The following is a 20,834-nucleotide window of genomic DNA, read 5'->3' as shown; positions in this document are numbered from 1 at the left end:
CAGTGTGGTGGCATTGAAATGGTAGAACTTTTAAGAGGTGGGGCCTAAGTGTAAAATAATTACACCATTGGGGGCCCACCTTTGTAAGGTATGAATGTTTATATCATGGAGTGAGTTGATTCTGGCAAGTATTTTGGTTGTTATAAAGCAAGAATATGCCAAGTACTTGGTTCCCTTTCAGTTTCTCTTTCATGTTGTGATATAGCCATGGGGTCCTTGCAAGGATACTTTTTGGACCCTCCAGACATCAGAATCATGAGCCAAATAAACCTCTTTATTTTTAAAAGTACCCAGGCTCAGGTATTCAGTTATAGCAACATAGAAAAGACTAATACGTTCCCCACTTCTTCCTCTTCCTAGCCCCTGGCAACAAACATTCTACTATCCGTTGATCTCTGTGAATTTGACTATTTTAGGTATCTCATAAATGTGGAATCATACAGTTTTGTTTTGTTTTTGTGGATTGCTTATTTTCTCTCACATAATATCTGCAAAGTTCATCTGTAGCATATGTCAGAATTTCCTTCCATTTTTAAGGCTAAATAGTATGCATACACACACACATATTCATATCCACACACATACATATACATACACACACATTTCACATTTTGCTTATCCATTCATCAGTTAATAGATACTCAGATTGCTTCCATGTTTTAGCTATTGTAAATAATGCTGCCTATGAAATGGGTATACAGATATCTGTTTGAGACTCTACCTTCTATACTTTGGGGTATACACCCAGAAGTGGGATTGCTACATTGCATGGTGATTCAATTTTAATTTTTTCAGAAACCACCATACTGTTTTTCACAGTGGCTACATAATTTTACACCCCTACCAACAGTGCACAGTGGCTGTAATTATACCACATCCTTGAACACCAATTGTTATTTTCTGTTCTTAGGGGGTTTCATGTTTTATAGTAGCCAACTTACTGTGTGAGGTGATGTCTGCATAGAGTCCAGAGGATACAGACTTCTCATCACAGTTTTAGGCACCATCTCTTTCTATCCTACTGCTGGAGGTTAGTCACAGCTGGTTCTGTTTCCTCAGTGAAGTGCAGATATTTTATGAGCCATAAGCTGAAAAATCCAGTCCGCTTTTCCCACTTCATTTTCACACATTCACCATGTTAATTGAAATCTTGTTGTCAATTAAGGAATACCAAAAGGCACTGTTAATTTGTTTTCATTTTTATTGAAATAAAAATGTTTAAATACATGTACAAAAGTGCTTCATAAAGTTGATAAAGGAAGGCTGGGCTGCCTGTGGTTTCCTGCAGAAGAAATAAAGGAGAGAAGGTCAAGAGGTTGCAGCCTTTGTTCCACTTGTTACCATGACTCTTCCATTCTCTCCCATGTGCTTGCTGATACCCTTGATATCCACCTGTGTCCTGTGTACTCTAGTCAGGAAATGGCACTTAAAATGAACTTTGCAAAACCTAAGTTATAGTATATCACTTCTCTGTTCAAAAGTACTTGAAGGGTTTTCGTTTTCACTCAGGACAAAACATAATTAATATTTGCTATGGGATCACCAAAGCCTTTGGCTCAGGCTCATCCCCATTTCTCTGAATCTGTCTCTGCCATTTTTTCCACTCTCATTCTTCTCTGGCTACACTGGTTTCTTGCAGCTCTTTAAACATAGCAAGCACATCTCTGCACCAGGGCATTTTTACTTGCTTTTATCCTGGGGTGGGACACTTTTCCTGGGTAAGAATCACAAGGTTTATTTCCCCTCTCTGTCCATTCTTTGTTCTGATTTCATCATTTCAAATAATGCTTTCCTGAATAACCTATCATTAGCAGTACAACCTCTACCTCTTGGTGTCCCCCTTCGCTTTTTTTATTTTCTACTTTACTCTTATCTCTCTGTGACTTATGATAAATTTGTGTGTTTATGAATTCAGATCCTGATTCTACTTATTAGACTATGAGATCTTTGAGGGTAAAGCTTCCATTTACTTTGTTCCCTGGTATGTTTCATGAATCTGTAACAGAACCTGATAGTGCTGACAAATATTAGTCAAAAAATAATTCAGTTCTCAAATGTGGTCCTATTGGATGAATTAGATAATAAAGCCTGTCCTGAAATATCTATGCAATTTTATGACTAAAGTGTCAGAAAGCAGAGATAAAAGATGAATTCAGTACATATTTTCAGTGTTGAAATAAATTTTAAAATAATGTGAAATTTAAAGTATGTTTTTCAGAGGGATCAATCATATGATAGGGTGTGATGATATAATGCTGTTGTGAGTAAATAAAGTAATCATTGGGTCTAAATTAATTTATCCACTTATCCACTCTAAAATATTTTAATCAAAAAATGTTTGAGGGTTAACATGAAAGCTTGAAGGAATTACTGAGAAGTAATTGAGGATCTGAGGTATACTGTGAGTGATTTGTCATCTACAGTGTGAGAACAGCACAAGAACCAGAGCACACAGGGTACAAGTCAAGGATATATGTTGTTGTTTTCCAGAAATGAGGAGTAGACCCAAGAGTGCTTTACCATTGAGAAACACCCATCCACAGTGGGTTTTTTTTAATTATTTTTTTTTGAGACAGGGTCTTGCTAAATTGCTAGGCTGATATCAAACTTATAATCCTCCTGCTTTAGCCTCCTGAGTTATTGGAATTACATTTCCAGGATGTATTTTATATTGTTTGGTAAAGTAGCTCAATGCCACCAATGTGATACTTTTGGTCCACTCTGTGTACCAAAGAGCTATTTCTTCCATATTCAGCTCCCTCCTTTGTTTTCTGTTTATTTTTAAGGTCTGATATCACATTTGGCAACACTGTGTGTGTGTGTGTGTGTGTGTGTGTGTGTGTGAATGCATGTATGTATATGTGTGTGCATGTGCATTTTGTGTATGAGACAGCTCAAGAGAGAGAAAGGGAATTGGGAGGGCTAATGAGAGAGAAATGAATATGTAACAATTTAAGCATAAGTACATTTGTATTTTAATAATTGCTATCCAGGATCTTTCATTGTTTATCATTTTTTGCCTTGGTTTTGCCTCCTTGATTGATTGATTGCTGTGTTGGTTGTGGAGGTAAAGGGGATTCAGATGCATACAAGGAGAATAAAAACTAGCAAATTATCACCAACTATGTCAACAAAGAATCCTAGGTTGATCATTGAAGCAATCAGGTGCAATTGGTCACTAAACCTCACCACCAATATGACCCTCCTACGCTATTTCACTTCCTAACACCAATGCAGGACTTACAATAGCCAGGAAAGAGGTAGAAAGGTTTTGTCAAGGTTACTCTCTCAACAGTGGGCATCTGGGCTCGAACACCTGGTTCCTCAAATGAACTTCTTACCTAAAACCAAAAACAGCTCTAGATGAGATAAGCCTTATAAATTCACAGAAAATATTTTGCACCATAAACCAGAAAAGTCCAGGAGTGGAAAGGACACTCCTGGGGCTGATGAGACCAAACCCAGGGATATTCTACCTTGCTGATACTTCTAATCTTCCTCTCAGAATTGAGAACCAATCTAGGACTGTAATCTTTACTTAAAAAATAACAACTGCCTCATCCAAGCCCTTTCTATATCCATTTCCTCTCCTTTCTATTTGTGAATTATAAACCTCACCGTTAATTATTCCTGGAGGTCTGTTAATGAGGATTGGATTTAGAAGAGTCCCTGTTTTTAACCCTCACACAGGATGACTCCTCAATTTGAGGAGAATTGATTCACAGGATTGTCTTCAAGACTTGAATACAGAACAGCTTTCACTTCCACCTCTGCAACAAGCTGACCTCTGAAATCTTGTCTGGAACTGATCAGTGAGATCTTCCTTACCCTAAACACACTATTTTTGGTCTTTTTTCTAGGAGCATCCTGAAAGTACTATCTCTAATTTTTATTCAACCAACAGGTCTTAACTTTCTAGGTTCCTATTTGCAGAAACCCTGACTTGTTACAATAGAATATTCTCCAATATTCTCATAAGTACATCTCTTTTCCCAGGGAAGTATTACTGTCCTCTACAGTATTAAATTTTAAAACAACCACAGTTTCCTGTGTTATTTAATTAATTAATTTATTTTTAGTTGTTGTTGGACCTTTATTTTATTTATTTATATGTGGTACTGAGAATCTAACTCAGTGCCTCACACATGCTAGACAACCGCTTTACCAGTAAGCCACAACTCCAGTCTCTCCTATGTTCTTAATACCAGTCCCTCCTCTGTAAAAAAAATGAGCATTCATTCATTCATTCATTCATCTATTTATTCAATTAATATTAATTGAAGATCTGTTTGGTGCATGTTGAAATGTTCAGCAAATTCTTGCCTTCATTAAGCTTTCATGTGAGTGAGAAAATATACATTAAAAAAGCCAAAACACGTAAATAAAATATATACTGAGTGGATGGCGGTAAGTATTATAAAGAAAAATAATTTAGGAACAAGGGTGAATAAGGAATGTCCCAAATCAAGGAAGAAGTATTAAGTCTCCCTTTCCTGATCATTCCATTTAAAGAATGCATTTATTCTCTTCCACATGTTTAGGTCTTTCTCTTTATGGATATCATCGTAATCTGTAATCACATACTTCTTTCTTGACGTACTTTTCTTAATACCCATATGTCTGACAGCAATTTAAGTCCTGTGTGGTCTTAAGCTCACAATAGGTTTCATTTACCCCAACATCAACAGGAGAGAACCCATCCCCTTGTAGACCACCCAGTATGCATTTATTAATAAATTAAGCAATGAAAGTTAATGTCAAATACTTTTCATTCTCTGAATTCTAAGAACTCATAGCTTTCTATCCCATAATATAAAGCTTAGATTTTATGTCATTTTGTTGTACTTTGATCTCCCACTGTGGCACACTAGCTCCCTTTTCTAAACCTGATTTTAAATACCTGAATGACAGAAAACAGGCACTTTTTCTTGCTTGATACAGTATGTCACTGACATGTGAAAGTTGAATAAGGATATTGTTCTTTATGAATAAATAAATGGCTGAATTGAAAAGGAAAGAGAAGCTTACCCTCAGAAATAGTTCCTCGAGGTGATTGCAGCAGGAATATTTCTGGAAGCATTTGATAAGTTCTATGATGAAGGGAGAGCCCCCAGTTTTGTATCTCCAGGAAATGTTATCTGTGGAGATTTAGGTGTTATGGTGTCATGCCTTGGTCTGAGGGCTTTCGCTATTTGCTCTGTTCAATTTTTTTTGTGTTTTAGATTTTTCTTTCTTTTTTAAAACATAGCTTAGGAATTACCTTTTACAGGTTTAGGGGAAGACTTTATCATCCCACATTAACATCACAGGAAATCCATAAACACAGAGAATATTAAAATGAATAGAGAAAAAAAGTTTCTGGATGGGAGGTATATGTTTATGTCATAGATTGTGGTGATAAGTTCATACTATCTCCAAATTCATTAAGTTCTATACATTAAATCTGCACAGTGTTTTTGTATGTCGATTTTGCATCAGTGAAAATATTTTAGAAATAAGAATTGAGAGTTTGCAATTTAGGGAATGTGAATGTAAGGCTTCTAAAATGTTTATCTGCAGCCAAACTACTAACTGCTGTTACCTATTATTAGACTGAATGAGCCTCCCCATGACATTATCTACTCTTTTAAAAGGGTATCCACTTTCCTACTGGAGCATGTAACAGCATCATACATGGACAATCAAATTGGAAATATGGAGAAAATGACTTGGAGTTGATCACATGAGATGGGGAGACCAGTTCTGGGGCTCATAAAATCTCCATTAAAAATGTTAAATAGATTTAGTAGAAAATGATATCAGTCATATGTGCTTAAGTGGTGTGTAGTTAAGGGGATTCCTTGTATTGGGTTGCTTTAATATTTGGGCATATCTTTGATTGTAAATGTAATATTGAAAATAAAAGAACATTTTTTAGTGTTGAGGCTAAGAATCTCTGACCCCCAGCACAGATAAGATTTATGTAAAATATATCAAAAGCCTTCAAAATGTCTCTCAGACTATTGCTGCACAGGGCCTATCTTGATTTCCTACAATCATTGAAAAGTAGCCTTAGGACCATAAATGTCTGTCTGTAACTGAAAGACATACGTGGGGTTGATGAATAGAAAGCAATGAAGTCCTTCTCCACATGGGTCTTGTAAACACCATCTTCATCCAGGTTCATCTGAGAGTATAAAGAGCTGTCTTCCAGGGCTGGAGAGTCTCCAACCCATGTTTCGCCTGTGTTTCCTGTAGAGACATCAACTATCTGCACCCTGTGCCCCCCTCAGTATGACTGTCACAATTGCCCACCTTGTTCTTCTGAATGTTCACCCAATTAGTTACACACACCACTGTCTCCAGAGAGAGAAGAGTGAGAGAGGGCATTATACCAACAAAGAATTAACATATCACAAAAAGAAAACAAACCATTTTTTAAGAAGAATAAAGAAGGAGTTAAAGCCTTATCTGCATAGTTTCAGAGTACAGCTATCAGTTTTTAGTAAAATTATTTTTGCTTAAAAGAAAAAAAGAGCCAGGCATGGTGGCACACGCTTTTAATTCCAGTGGCTCTGCAGGTGAGGCAGGAGGATCAGTAGTTCAAAGGCAGCTTCAGCAAAAGCGAGGTGTTAAGCAACTCAGTGAGACCCTGTCTCTAAATAAAATACAAAATAGTGCTGGGGATGTGTCTCAATAGAACAATGCCCATAACTTCAATCTCCAGTACCCAGAAAAAAAAAAGCAACAGTAGCTCCCAATAGCCACCAGGAAACTAAAATTTAACTGCTATCCCTCATGTCCCCTAAAAAACCTACTTACTTCATCATCAATATTATATATAAACAGGGTGCTGCTGTTATATAATGGTTCCACTTTCTTTTTAAAAATTATTTTTATATATAATTATTAACATATTAACGGTACAAATTAATTGATTTCACTGAAACATTTCTACACATGTATATATTATGTCAATTTCCCTTCTACCCTCTTACCATTTCTTTTTATCTGCTCTACACCCAGATCCCTCCTTATTCCCTGATGATCCCTCTTCTTTTTTTAGTTCTGTTTTCTTTTGTTCTCATTTATGAGATAAAACATGTGATACTTCTCTTTTTGTGTCTGATTATTTTGCTTAACATCATGTACCCAAGATGGATCCTTTTCCTGCAAATGGCACAATTTTATTCTCCTTTATAGTTGAATAATATTCCTTTGTATGTGTGGATATATGTGTTTTTGTATACATATATGAAAGTGTGTATATATGCATGTTTTCTTCATCCATTCATCTATTGATAGGCACCTAGGCTGATTCCATATCTTAACTATTATGAATAATGCTGCAATAAACACAGGAAGCAGCATTCTCTCTTTTGTATGCTGACCTCATTACCTTGGGGTATAAGCAGAGGCTGGAATAGTTAGATCCTACAGTAGTTCTACTTTTAATTTTGGAGAAATCTACATACTGTGAAAAACATCAAATTACCTGGAAAGAACAATTGAGAGGAGGAAAAATTGAATTTGGACTCATAACTTTAGAGGTTCACTTCACAGTCATCTGATTTCATTATTCTCAGGACTTCATCCTCCCAAGACCAGAACATCATGGCAGAAAGGCATAGCAGAGGAAAACTTTTCAGCTCATGGCAGCCAGAAAGCAGAGAGGGGAAGGGAGGAGGGGACCAGGGAGCAGGTAAACACTTTCAGGGTGTCCTCCAATGACCTACTTCTTCTAACTAGGTCCCACCTCCCTGTAGTCCATTCAGCTATCAGTGGATGAATCTAGCACATGGACTAATCCTCTAATGAGATCAGAGCCCTAATCATTGCTTAAAATCCCTATCTCTGAACCTTACTGTATTGGGGCCACGCTTCTAATGCATGAGCTTTGAGGGCCATTCTAGTTCTAAATCATAACAGGCTCTTTTTTCTCTCCATCCTTGCCACCATTTGTTATCTTTTGCTTTGTTGGTAATAACCATTCCACTGGAATGAGATGGAATATCAATGTAGTTTTAATTTGCATTTCTGTTATAGAAAAAGATGTTGAACTTTTTTATAGGCTTTTTGTTCATTTGTACTTTTTTAGAAAAGTGTCTGTTCAGATCATTGGCCCATTAATTGGCTGAATTATTTGTTCTTTTGTTGTTACTTTTTTAAAGTTTGTTATATATTCTGGATATATATTCATCCTTTTTCAAAAGAGTGGTTGGCAAAGATTTTCTCCCATTCTATAAGCTGACTCTTCACTCTGTTGTTTCCTTTGCTATGCAGAAAGCTTTTTAATTTGCTGCTATCCATTAGTCAATTCTTGCTTTTGTCAGAAAATTATTGACTCTGACATTATCTTGTAGTATATCTACCATATTTTCCTCTCATAGTCCATGTCTTACATTAAAATCTTCCATTCATTTTGAGCTAATGTTTTGCAGGGTAAAGACAAGCATCTAGTTTCATACTTCTGTGTGTGGATATGAAATTTTCCTGGCTCCATTTGTTGAAGAAACTATCTTTTTTCCAAAGTATGTTGTTGGCACCCTTGTTGAAAATCAGATGGTAGTAGATGAGTGGATTCATTTCTGGGTCTTTGATTTTATTTCATCCTTCTATATGTCTGTTTTAATGCCAATATCATGCTGTTTTTGTGGCTTTGTAGTATAATTTGAAATCAGGTATTGTGATTCTTCCAGCATTGCTTTTATTTATTTAATATTTTGCTTGTTTATTTATTTATTTACTTTTTGCTCAGGATTCCTTTCCCTATCTGGAATATTTCATACTTCATAAGAATTTTAGGATTGTTTGTTTTTAGTTCTGTAAATAATATCATTAGTATTTTAATTTTGTTTTGTTTTTATTGATTTGTTTGTTCAGTACTGGGGACTGAACCCAAGGACACTTTACCACTGAACTATATCCCCAGCCCTTTTTATTTTTTTTATTTTAAGGGTCTGGCTAAGTTGCTTAGGTCCTCACTAAGTTGCTGAGACTGGCCTTGAATTTACAATTCTCCAACTTCAGGATCCTAAGTCACCGAAATCATAGATATTTTGCCACCATGTCCAGCACTAGCAACAGTGTTTTGGTGGAGGTTTCTTTGAATCTATAGATTATTCAGGGTAATATTGCCATTTTAACATATTATTAATCCTCCACATTCTTGAGTGTGAGAGGATTTTTCAACCTTCTAGTGTCTTCTTCAGTTACTTTTTCAGTGTTTTATTATTTTTCATTCTAGAGGCCTTTTACCTCCTTGGCTAGGTTTATTTGTAGATATTTTATTTCTTTTGAAGCCATTGTGAATGCAATTGTTTTCCTGATTTCTTTCTCAGCAAGTTCTTATTGTTGTATAGGAGGACCGATTTTTGTATGTTGATTTTGTATTCTTCTACCTTACTGAATTTGTTTATCAGTATTTGTGAAGACTTGAAGGTTTTCTATCTGCAAATTGAGAAAATTTGACTTCTTCCTTTCAAACTTTCAACCCTGTTGTTTCTTTCTTTTGCCTAATTTCTCTGGCTATAATTTATAGTACCATATTGAATAAGAGTGGTAAGCATGGATATCCTCTTCTTGTTCCTAATCTTAAAGGAAATACTTTCAGGTTTTCTCAATTCTGTATGGTGTTGACTATGGGTCTGTCATATAGCATTCATTATATTGAGATATACTTTTTCTGTATTTAATTTATTCAGGAATTTTTATCAGGAAGGCAGATTGAATTTTATCAAAGGCTTTTACTGCATCAATTGAGATGATTATGTGATTTCATACTGGATTTGATTTATGTGCTTTATTATAGTTATTTATTTGGATATTTTGAACCATACTTGCATCTCTGGAATAAATTAACTTGATCATTGTACATGATCTTTTAAATGTGCTGTTCAATTTGCATTATTTTATTGAGGACTTTTGCATTTATGCTTATCAGGGATATTCATCTGTAGTTTTATTTGTTGTTGTGTCTTTATCAGGTTTTATTAGCAGGATAATATTGGCTTCATAAAAAGTTTGAAAGGGTTTCTTCCCTTTATATTTTATGAAATATTTTGAAAATCATTGGTGTTAATTCTTTTTAAAATCTGGTAGAACTGAGCAATTAATCCATCTAGTCCTAGGCCTTTCTTTGTTGGAAGTCTTTTTATTATTGCTTTAATCTCACTAGTCATAATGATCCATTTAGGTTTTTATACACATTTGATTTTGTTTTATCAAGTCATATGTGACTAGAAATGGCCCATTTCTTCTAGATTATCTAATTTATTGGCTTATGTTTTAAAAATGTTCTCTAATTATCCTTTATATTTTAGTGATATTTTTGTCTCCTTTTTCATGTTTAGCTTCATTTAGTTCAATCTTGTCTTTGGGGGGGGGCAGAGGTCAGTGTAGCTAAAATTTTGTTTTATCTTTTCAAAGAAACAATTCATTTTTTTTGTTGCTGTTGATACTTTGTACTATCTTTTTAGTCTTCATTTTTTTCTCCTCTGATCTTTATCATTTGTTTCCTTCTATTAAATTTGGTTTGATTTCTTGATATTTTAAGCCCTTGAGATGTATGACTGTGTTATTTATTTAAAATGTTTCTGTTTGTTTCTTGATGTAGGCACTTGCTGCCATAAACATTCCCCTTAGTACTGCTTCTGCGATGTCATACAGGTTCTGGCATGTGGTGTGTCCATTTTCACTTGGTTTTTATATTTTTACATTTCCCGTCCCTGATTTCTTCAATAACTTACTCACTGTTCATTCAAAACCTCCATGTGCATAATATCTTTAGTTTTTCTTGCTATTAATTTCTAGTTTCATTTCTCTGTGATAAGATATAAGAAATTATTTTAGTTTTTTTTTAATCTGTAAGGACTTGTTTATGACCTAATAAGTGTTATATTTTGGAATAAAGTTCCATGTGCTCCTGAAAAGAATGTGTTCTTCAAATGTTGGATGAAATATTATATAGATAATTGTCAAGTCCATTTGATCTATAATGTTTCCCTGGTTTTTCTTTTTGGTGGAGGTAGTGTGTGTCTGAAAGAGCTATGTATTGGTGAGAGTGGGTCAGTGAAGTCACTCACTATTATTATATTAGAGAATTTCCTTACTTTCAAATACATTTCATTAAAATGATTCTGTTCCAGAGTTTTAATATTTATGCTTAACAGACTTAGAAATTCTGGAATTCTCTTTCATCACTTACACTGAATTAAAATTATATAAAAATGTCTTCACTGAATTAGAGCAAATTATAGTCCATGCTTTTATAATTATGTCAATATGAATCCTAATGTTATGTATAACTAAAAAAATAACAAAGGGAAAAAAGTGAACAAAATGTCTTAACTGACAAGAAAAATTCTCATAATACCACTGTAAATGGGATTTTCTAATAATTAAATTTAGATTATGTGCAGTAGATAAGGCCTATGATTATTTCTGTAGACATAAAACATCCATCATAGTGTCCTGCACACCTTCAAAATTATTTTATCTTCCATCTCAGAACTCACCACCTCTGCAGGCCTGCACAATGATGACCTTGGGTTTGTCTTTAAGCGCGACACAGTTGCAGTTGTTGAATATCTGGAAGATGCTGTCATAAGGTAGCACATCTTCATTTTCCTTACTATGCATAGTTCCACAGATTCCATGAAGGGTGCCATGAGACATAAGCACCAAGAACATGCTGTCTGAGGATTTGTGCTCTGGTAAGTCAGCAAATTTCTTCAGCTCTAACTTCATATCCTGTGAAAAGGCCAATTTCATACTTTAATAAGAGATATTAAAGTCAATCTGACTTCCTAGATTCACTACAAGCATTCAAGGAAACACACATAATTTTTATCATGGTATCTTTACATAGTGGTTACTCAATAATGATAATTGTTTTATTTTTCTTTCTCAATAGGACAGTAGGTTCAAACTTTCTGATCTTGATGACATATTATAAACTGTCTTCTTAATGTATTATATATTCATGAATGTTACTCACAATATTTCTTCCTTTCTCCCTCTATCTTTTCTCTCCTTAACTAACTGGAGTCTTATGTTTTAAATGCATCATACCACTTTCCTTCTTAACTCCTTCCTATACGCTTAAACTAAAATAGAAAGCTTCTGGCCTGATTGTATTCCACTCTCCAGCTATACTCCTGCCCTTGCTTGTCTTGCTGGTCTCTTTCCCATACTATATTTATTCTCAGCTTAGCCCTTTCAATTTCTAATTAATTATTGGGGTCAGGACCCATGCCAATCATTTTCTTTGTCTAGATGCATGTAATTAAGGATATTTGAAGTTGAAAAGAGACATAGAGATCCTGGGAAATAGTAGACTAGAGGGATCCATCTGTATGGTAGCTATTCTTAGATTGAATAAGAACAACAGTTCTGGGTCTGCATATTGGGAAAGTACTTACAAGGGGCACTTTCATTTCAAATTGGTGGTCTGAACTCTGTGATAAGGAGCAAGTCCTAGAGGGATAGAACCGGGACTAATCAGGGTTGGGCAGAAAGGGTGACCTGCAGTGTCCTGCTACCAGCTCTACTACATCTCCTATGCCCACAAGGATCTGAAGAAACTGCTAAAGTAATCTGGAGACTTTTCACACACCTCTTCCCAGGACAGAAACAGAGGTTCTCAGAACAAGGGATGCAGCACAATCTGGATTGTTCCACAGACTCACTGGGCAAGAGGCCTTTCCAGTAGCACCTGCCAGAGTTGCAATCCCATCCCCAATTGGAAGAACATAGCCATACCGAAGTGAATCTGTTCACAACAGTTCACACTCCCTCCAATACTTTTTTCCTGGTAAGGAGGGGGTAAAGCTTAGAATACAGATGTTCTTACCAAGTTTGGCTAATATGAGAAAGAGCTGAGAACTAACAAATAGTATGAAAAGTGTGCAATGCAAACATTCTTATAGCTGGATAATTCTAAACTTGAAACATTGGAAAGAAATTTCTCCTTTTTTAATACCTCAGTAAGAAGAAAACATGTTTTTTTTATGATTGCAAAGTGATTTCTAGTGTTTTCCCTCATTATTATTTTCTTTTTCATAGTTGTATCTAATTTACTTATATTGTCAATAAATTATATTCTTTCTCGATAGACCTTTTCTTCTTTTCATTTCCATTCCCTTCTCTGCCACTCTTTTTCCGTCCTCATTTTAAATTCTGTCTCACTTACTTCCTCCACCATTTTTTCTTTCTTATTTTTGTCCCTTCTTTGAATAAAATTTGATATTAAGTATACTACCATTAATATTTAACCTGTCAGTTTATTTTATATTATGTCTTACCTACTTCTTTCATTGCTTAATGGAGTTGTAGAGATTATTGGTAATTAGTTTTTTTTAAACATATGTTGACATATGGTTTGCTATTATGCTATCACTGTTACTGTAAGTTACTCTTTTCTCTCAGAGCACTGGTGGTTGAACTTAGAACATTGATTATGCCAATTGGATGTTCTCAAGCCAAGATATACCCCTCAACTCAGAGTAGATTGTAAAGAGATAATGACTCACTAAAGAATTTCATAGCTACTAAACCAACATTGAAAAAGATGCTTAAAGAAATCCTATACATATAAGTAGATGTAATTAACAACCAAAAAAAGATCATGAAAGAATAAATCTTGTTAAAAGACTAGATAGGCAAATACTAATTAGGATTAAATTAGACATTAGAAGTAAATCAAGATGGTAGAGAATAATAAATGCCTTCCTATAATAGCACTGAATGTTAATAATTTCAACTCTTCATTTAAAAGACATAAATTTGAAGTTTTGATTTTTAAAAAAGAACAAACTATGTATTGCCTACAAGAAACGTAACTCACAAGCAAATACATTAATAGGTTAAAAGTGAGAGGATGAAAAATTATATTCTATGCATATGGAACCCAAAAGCAAACAGTACTTAATTTAAGCTCTCATATCTAACAAAATAGACTTCAAGCCAAAATAAATCTGAAGAGACAAATGAAAGTCACTACAAACTTGTAAATGGAACAGTCCAACAAAAAGATATAATGATAATAAAAAGTTATGCCCCAAACTTTGAAGTACCTACTTACATAAACCAAACTCTGTTCAACATAAAGGTTCAGATAGATTCCAATAGAATAAAATTTGATAATTTCAATACATCTTTTACCAATAGAAAGATCATCAGTTATAAAATGAGTAAGAATTTAAAACATGATAAATCAAATAAAATTAACAGACATCTATAGAACATGTGATTCAACAATAGCTGAATTTACTTTCTTCTCAGATGCTATTTTGGAATTCTTTTCCAAAATAGTCCACAGTTTAAGCTATAAAACAAGATTTGGCAAATAAAACTGATTGATAACAATCCCCTGAATTTTAACAGATCATAATGGAATGATATTAGAAAGCAACAGAAGAAAAAACTAAAGAAAGCATATAAATCCATGAAAATAGATTGAAACATTTTTATATGATGAATGTGTCATCAAGGAAGGCATAGAAAAAATTAAAACATTTTTAGAATCACATAAGAATATAAATAGTATATACCAAAACCTCTTTGACACTAGAAAGGCAGTTCTATGAATAGAGTCCATAATAATGAATGCCTATATTAAAAAATCAGAAAGGAATCAAATAACCTACTGATGCAGCTCAAGGTCTTAGAAAATAAGAACAATCAATTGCACAACCAACAACAAGAAGGAAATAAAAAAGATCAGAACCAAAATTGATGAAGTAGAAAACAAAAATACAAAGTTGTGGTTCTTTGAAAAGAAAATAATATTTGTAATCTCTTAATGTCATTGAAATCCAGAAAAGCGATAGGAACTACATCAAAAAAGTGTATTCCAATAAACAGAAAAATTATGAGGAAATGGATAACGTTCTAGACACATATGACTTATCAAAATTGACCCAAGAGGGGGAAAAAATAAATAGGCCAATAACAATCAATGTAAATTAAGGAGAAATAAGAAGTCTTCCAGAAAAGAAAAGTTCAGGACCAGATGTTTTCCCATCTAAATTCAACCAGATATTTAAAGAAAAATTAATGCCCATGTTCCTCAAATTATTTCATGAAATAGAAACTGGTGGAACACTCTGTATTAATTCTATGAAACAAGTATCACTGCAATACCCAAACCAGATACAAATATATCAAGGAAAGGAAGCTAGAGACCAATAACCCTGTTAAACATAGGCAGAAAATCTGTAATAAAATATTGGTAAATCATATTCAGAACGCATTAAAAAGATTGCACATCATGACCAAGTTGGCTTCATTCCAAGGAAACAGGGTGGTTCAACATATGCAAATAAATAAATGTAATTCACCCTAAAATAGAATAGACACAGAGAAAACCTTCAAAAAATTCAGCATCCATTAATGACAAAAACATGTAGAAGCTAGGGATAAAAGGAACTTAAATAACATTATATGGGCTCTATACAACAAGCCCAAAGCTAACATTATAGTGAATTGGGGCCATCTAAAAGCATTTCCTCTAAAATCCGAAAAAGCCAAAGTTATTAATTCTCACCAGTCTTATTCAGTGCAGTAATTAAAATTCTAGCCAGGGAAATTAGGCAAGAAAATGAAATAAAAATGATACAAATAATAAAGGAAAAAGTCAAAATATCACAGTTTGCAGATTATACATTTCTATAATTAGAAGATCCTAAAAGCTTCACCAAAGTCTTCTAGAGCTGGTAAACAAATTCAGTAAACTAATAGGATACAAAATTAACATACAAAAACAAGAATTTTTCTATAATCCAAGAGTGAATTTGCTAAGAAAGAAATAAGAAAAATAATACCTATCATAATAATCTCAAAAAATACTAACAATGAATCTAAACAAAAATGAGAAAAACCTCTTTAGCATATATAGAAAAAATTTGAAGAATACACTAGAAGATTGAAAGACATCCTGTGTTCATGAATGGACAGAATTAATATTGGTAAAATGGCTGTATTACCAAATTGCATTGAATTGCCAGATTCAATGCAATTTCCATTAAAGTACCAATGAAACTTTTTACAGAACTAGAAACCTGCTCCTTAGATTCACATGGAAGAATAATAGACCTAGAATAGTCAACATGACACTGAGCAAAAGGAGCAACACTGGAATCATCATAATACCCAATTCCAAATTATATATTTCAAATTATAGATATGTAATAACAAAACAATACAGTACAGAAATAAAAGCAGAAATATATAACAATGGGACAGAATAGAAGACCAAGAGACAAACCCCAACTGATACAGTCATCTAATCCTTGACAAAGGCACGAAAAACATATGTTGGAGAAAAGATAGCCTCTTTAACAAGTGGTGCTGAGAAAACTGGATATCCACATGTAAAAGAATGAAAATAGATCCCTATCTTTCTCCCTGCACAAAAGGCAACTCAAAATGGATCAATAACTTGCAATTATTAGACCTGAAACATTGCTACTGCTAAAAGAAAACAGGGGCAACATTCCAACACATACATGCAGGCAACAATTTTCTCATCAAGATTCCTAAAGCTCAGAAAATAATTTTTTAAAAATAAAGAAAAATGGGATAGAATTAAGTTTTAAAATTTCGGTACAGCAACATGAACATTTAACAGCCTTAATAGAGAGCCCACAGATTGAGGGAAAATCTTTGCCATCCATTCTTCCAACATAGGATCTCTATTCACAATATATAAATAATTCATAAAATTTAAAACTAAAACAAAACATACAAATAACCCAATTGATCAATGGGCATGTGAACCAAACAGGCATTTATCAAAAGAAGAAATACAAATGGCCAAAAATATATGAAGAAAAATCTGTCAAATATCTTTAGCAATCAAAGGAATAAAAATAAAAGATGCACTGAGATTTCATCTAACTCAAATTAGAATGGCCATCATCAAGAATACAAATAACAATTAATGCTAGTAAGAATGTGGGGAAAAGGGAACTTTTACACATTGTTAGTAGGGATGAAAATCTGTATGAATGTTCTTCAAAAGATGAGAATGGAACCACCACAAGATATAGCTATACCACTCCTTGCTATTCACCCAAAATAATTAAAGTGAGCATACTATATAAATATATTAATACTCATGTTTATATCAGCACAATTCACAATAGTCAAATTATGGTACCAATCTAAATGTCCATCAATTGCAAAATGAATAAAGAAAATGAGATACATACACACAGCCATAAAGAAGAATGAAAATACATAATTCACATGAAAATGTATGGAACTAGAGAGCATTGTGTTGAGTGAAATAAATCAGACTCAAAAATTCAAGGGTTTAATGTTTTATCTCATATGTAGAGAGAGAAAGAAAAGGAAGAAAAGGGATCTCATGGAAATAGAAAGAGACCAATAGGATAGAGGCCGAGGGGAGAGGAGGGCAAAGGGAGATGATGAGGAATGAAATTGAGCAAATTATGTGCATGTACAAATATGTCACAACAAATCTCATTTTTATGTATAATCATCATGCACCGATAAATTAAAAAAATAAATAAACAGACATAAATTTAATTCTTTCATTTTGGTCACACATACTATATAAAGTTATTAAAATTTTTGTCTATCATGGAGCTACTTTGTTAGTAGAAGGATATACATTAAATATGTATTAGTTTGGAGTTGGTGAGGGGCTCTTACCTCAGCTTTAAGATTCTTTTTCACCTTCACAGTGTAGTCCAGGCTTTCAAGCAGCCCCTTCATTTCTGTGATGTCACATTCAGCCCCACTCCTCACAGGAATATACTCAAACTCTATATTGCATATAATGAGCGCCTGACGAGTGCGATTATTTTTCTCCTTTATTGGATAGATCTGTATGAAATGGATATATAGCAAATTTGATTTAGCTGAGCCCTTTTAAGTACCCATACACCTATGAGCATACATTATTAGGTCTCATTTAACTCCTTTCTCCCCTAAATTCTAAAAAAAGATACATCTTCATCTCTCAAGGTTCTAAATCCAGAATCAGGACACATCTGGAATGGTTACTCAAGAATCTGGAGGAAACTAGAATCATTCCTACATTCTCCTCCTTCTCTTTCTGTTCATCCAGTTAATCTTTCTTAGTATTCAAGGTTCTGATCAAATTTCATAAAATCTAAGATATATTTGTCATTGACTCCAGTAAAAAGAAAAAAAAATGAATGAAACAAATATCTTTTGGCAACTGCATTATTTTGACACTACTTTTAACATGTCAGCTTAAAATCCTTTAGAAGCTTTAATGATTTTTTAATGTTTTTTAAAAAATATCCTGCAAGTCTAGGCTTCCCAACTAGAGTACAAATAATAAATACTCAGTCATGTTATCTGATAAATATTTTGATTCTATGTGCACAGCTGAAATTTCATAACCGCAAAATATGAGAGTGAATAAATCAACAATATGACTCATATGCCTTTTACTATGCAGTTAAAAGAGAACTGGACTTTAACTGAAGCAATATGATCTTGTCCTTGCTCCAAATCATCTATGATAAAGGTAACTGTCCCTCCTCCCTGAAGTTGGTGTTATATCCTTAGTGAGAGCAATTGCTTATTTCTCCTCTTTTTCATTCACAGATCACAGTACCTTTTTGGTGTTTTCATTATGCAGTCTCTGGAATTGCTCAGGAGAACAAAGCTTGAGGGTATTAGTTGATTCTACTGGCTCAACTGCTCCGGCCTTAGTTCCTGAATAAGCTGTAGGATGCATTACATTATATAAATTTTCATTTCTGCCTCGTTGACCCTATTTATCACCTGATAAATTTGAGAGAGTGGTAAATCCTAAGACGAATTTTAAATAACTAAAGACTATACTCACATCTAACCACAGGTATATGGAGATGTATTGTGACTGGGGAAGAAGAAAGAAGTTTTTGATAGAGAAAACTGATCCATTAAAAAAATGCAAGAACAGATTCTCATAATTCTGAGGGAAATACCTCCAAGTTTTCAAGTCAAATTTGGCCTTTTCACATTCTGCAAAAACAATGATTTTTCCAGTGGTTTTACTTTATGGTTTTTACTCATTCACGTAGACTTCTGTGGTCTCTGAGCAAGAACATTATAAGTAAATATTTATCAGTGTGCTTTCCAATGGATATACAATGTGAATTGCATGTGCAATTTAAACTTTTGTACTATCTGTATTAACAAAGTAAAAATAAACAGGGAAAATTAATTTTAATAGTATGTTTTCTATGTCCAAAATAGTGTGTAGTATGTTCAAAAAATTATCATTTCAACCTTTGTAACTGGATGCAATTCAATGTCACATGTGGCTAGTGGCTACCATATTGGATAGTATAATATCCCATATTGGACAAGTAGTTTGAACTCTGGAAGATCAAGTCTGTCACTGGTGACTTGTGTCTCAAAACTTTTGAACTCTAGCAATTCTCTTTATTCAATATGGGTAAAATGCTTTCAAAAAGTTATGAAATTTGGGACATTTTAAAGGGGTTTCCTTAGTCATAGTTGTAATTAACAGAAATGTGTAAGCATTGAAAAAGTCTAAATTTTGGCACTTACATAATAATCATAACTAACATTTGTCACATGCTTATCTTTCATTTGTTTACGCCTCTTACATTAATTAGTTGTTTGCTGTGTGTCAAGAACTCTACTTATTGCTGTTACTCATTGAAAAAGAAATCAGGTATGACCTAGTGGGAAAAACTTGATAGACATAGTCTTGTCTACTGAGATGGAAGAGGAATAGAAATGGAACAGATTTAATTAGGGGAGCAAGTCTTTAATTTAAAATATGTTACTTCTATGAAATCAATGGAACATTTGAGCAGAAATGTTGAATATGCAGTTAGAGCTAAATGAGTTTGGAGCTTCTGGAGAAAATTTTGGACAAGAGCTAATATTTTGGGAATTATCATGTGACTGTCAGTAGATGTTCCTAGCCTTACAAAGTCATATAAAGAAGTAGTATATTATCCCATCTAACAGATACTAAGCCTGATAACTGAAGAGGTGGAAAAACTTATACAAAATTACCTAATTTACAAGGTGACAGAATCTTATTGTAGATTTTGCTTTCTATAATGTTTCTAATAGTGAACTATTTCTATGAACAGCCTAAACATAAGGATAGCTTTTTAGCGATTTAGAAACTGGATCTCACCAGAGAAAAGGCAAAGTGGCCTATGAAAAGACAATGATTGCTTTTGTGAAAACTACATTCATGATGAAATGATAGGAGGATCATAGAGATTCTGCATGGGCCCAAGGTTTGAAAAATTCCGGAAATTTTGAGATAGCTTTTGTCAATGATTCCAGTCTTACCTTCTGTATCATTGGCCTTTTTGACCGCCTTAAGTAAACTCTGGATAACCGAGGGAACTGCCTCTTGGGGCTTCTGTCGTATGAAGTCCCCCACAATCCAGGCCTTGTCTCTAGGTGTGGCATTATTAAATTTTTTCTTTTCATCTTCTGGTAATTTAATCACATCTTTTTTCACCAAATTGTCCAAAAAACCAGTGATGGCTTTTTTGCTCTCAATTTCCAACCTCTTAAGTCGTTCTATTTCTTGTTTTTTTTCTGTCAGAAATAGAAAAAAATCCTTCAACTGTAGGCTAGGCTTTAAGAGTTTTACTCTCACCTTAGACTCAGCCTTAACATAAAATATCCTTGAAAATGCAATCACCATCTCCAAAACAAACTGCTCACCTCTTCATTGTACCCATGGACATGTCACATCTCCTTGAATTTGGAACAAACTATAGTGATTCCTTGTTACCTAAGTGTTTGGTCTTTCTTTCTTTCTTTTTTCTTTTTTTCTTTCTTCTTTTTTTTTTTTTTTTTTTTTTTTTTTT

General features: G+C 33.8%; 1 protein-coding gene across 2 annotated transcripts in view; it reads right to left on the bottom strand.

Moving 5' to 3' along the window:
- Window positions 1-1,186: 1,186 nt before the first annotated feature.
- Window positions 1,187-20,834, bottom strand: part of LOC107145896 (caspase-13-like) — a 27,698-nt gene continuing 8,050 nt past the window's right edge. The window contains exons 2-9 of one of the 2 annotated variants that reach the window (XM_015489931.2): window positions 20,305-20,559; window positions 18,596-18,705; window positions 17,659-17,832; window positions 11,496-11,730; window positions 6,091-6,231; window positions 5,029-5,138; window positions 3,245-3,341; window positions 1,187-1,282 (exon numbers count right to left, since the gene is read on the bottom strand). In XM_015489931.2, coding sequence (XP_015345417.1) covers window positions 1,281-1,282; window positions 3,245-3,341; window positions 5,029-5,138; window positions 6,091-6,231; window positions 11,496-11,730; window positions 17,659-17,832; window positions 18,596-18,705; window positions 20,305-20,559 — 1,124 coding nt within the window. In that variant the 3' untranslated portion in view covers window positions 1,187-1,280. The remainder of the gene's footprint in view (window positions 1,283-3,244; window positions 3,342-5,028; window positions 5,139-6,090; window positions 6,232-11,495; window positions 11,731-17,658; window positions 17,833-18,595; window positions 18,706-20,304; window positions 20,560-20,834) is intronic. The other variant, XR_001503968.2, reaches the window with a different exon arrangement.

The sequence above is a fragment of the Marmota marmota genome, unplaced genomic scaffold (genome assembly GCF_001458135.2).
Source record: "Marmota marmota marmota unplaced genomic scaffold, marMar, whole genome shotgun sequence".
In the NCBI taxonomy this organism is placed as follows: domain Eukaryota; kingdom Metazoa; phylum Chordata; class Mammalia; order Rodentia; family Sciuridae; genus Marmota; species Marmota marmota.
This window is presented reverse-complemented; position numbering and strand designations above follow the sequence as displayed.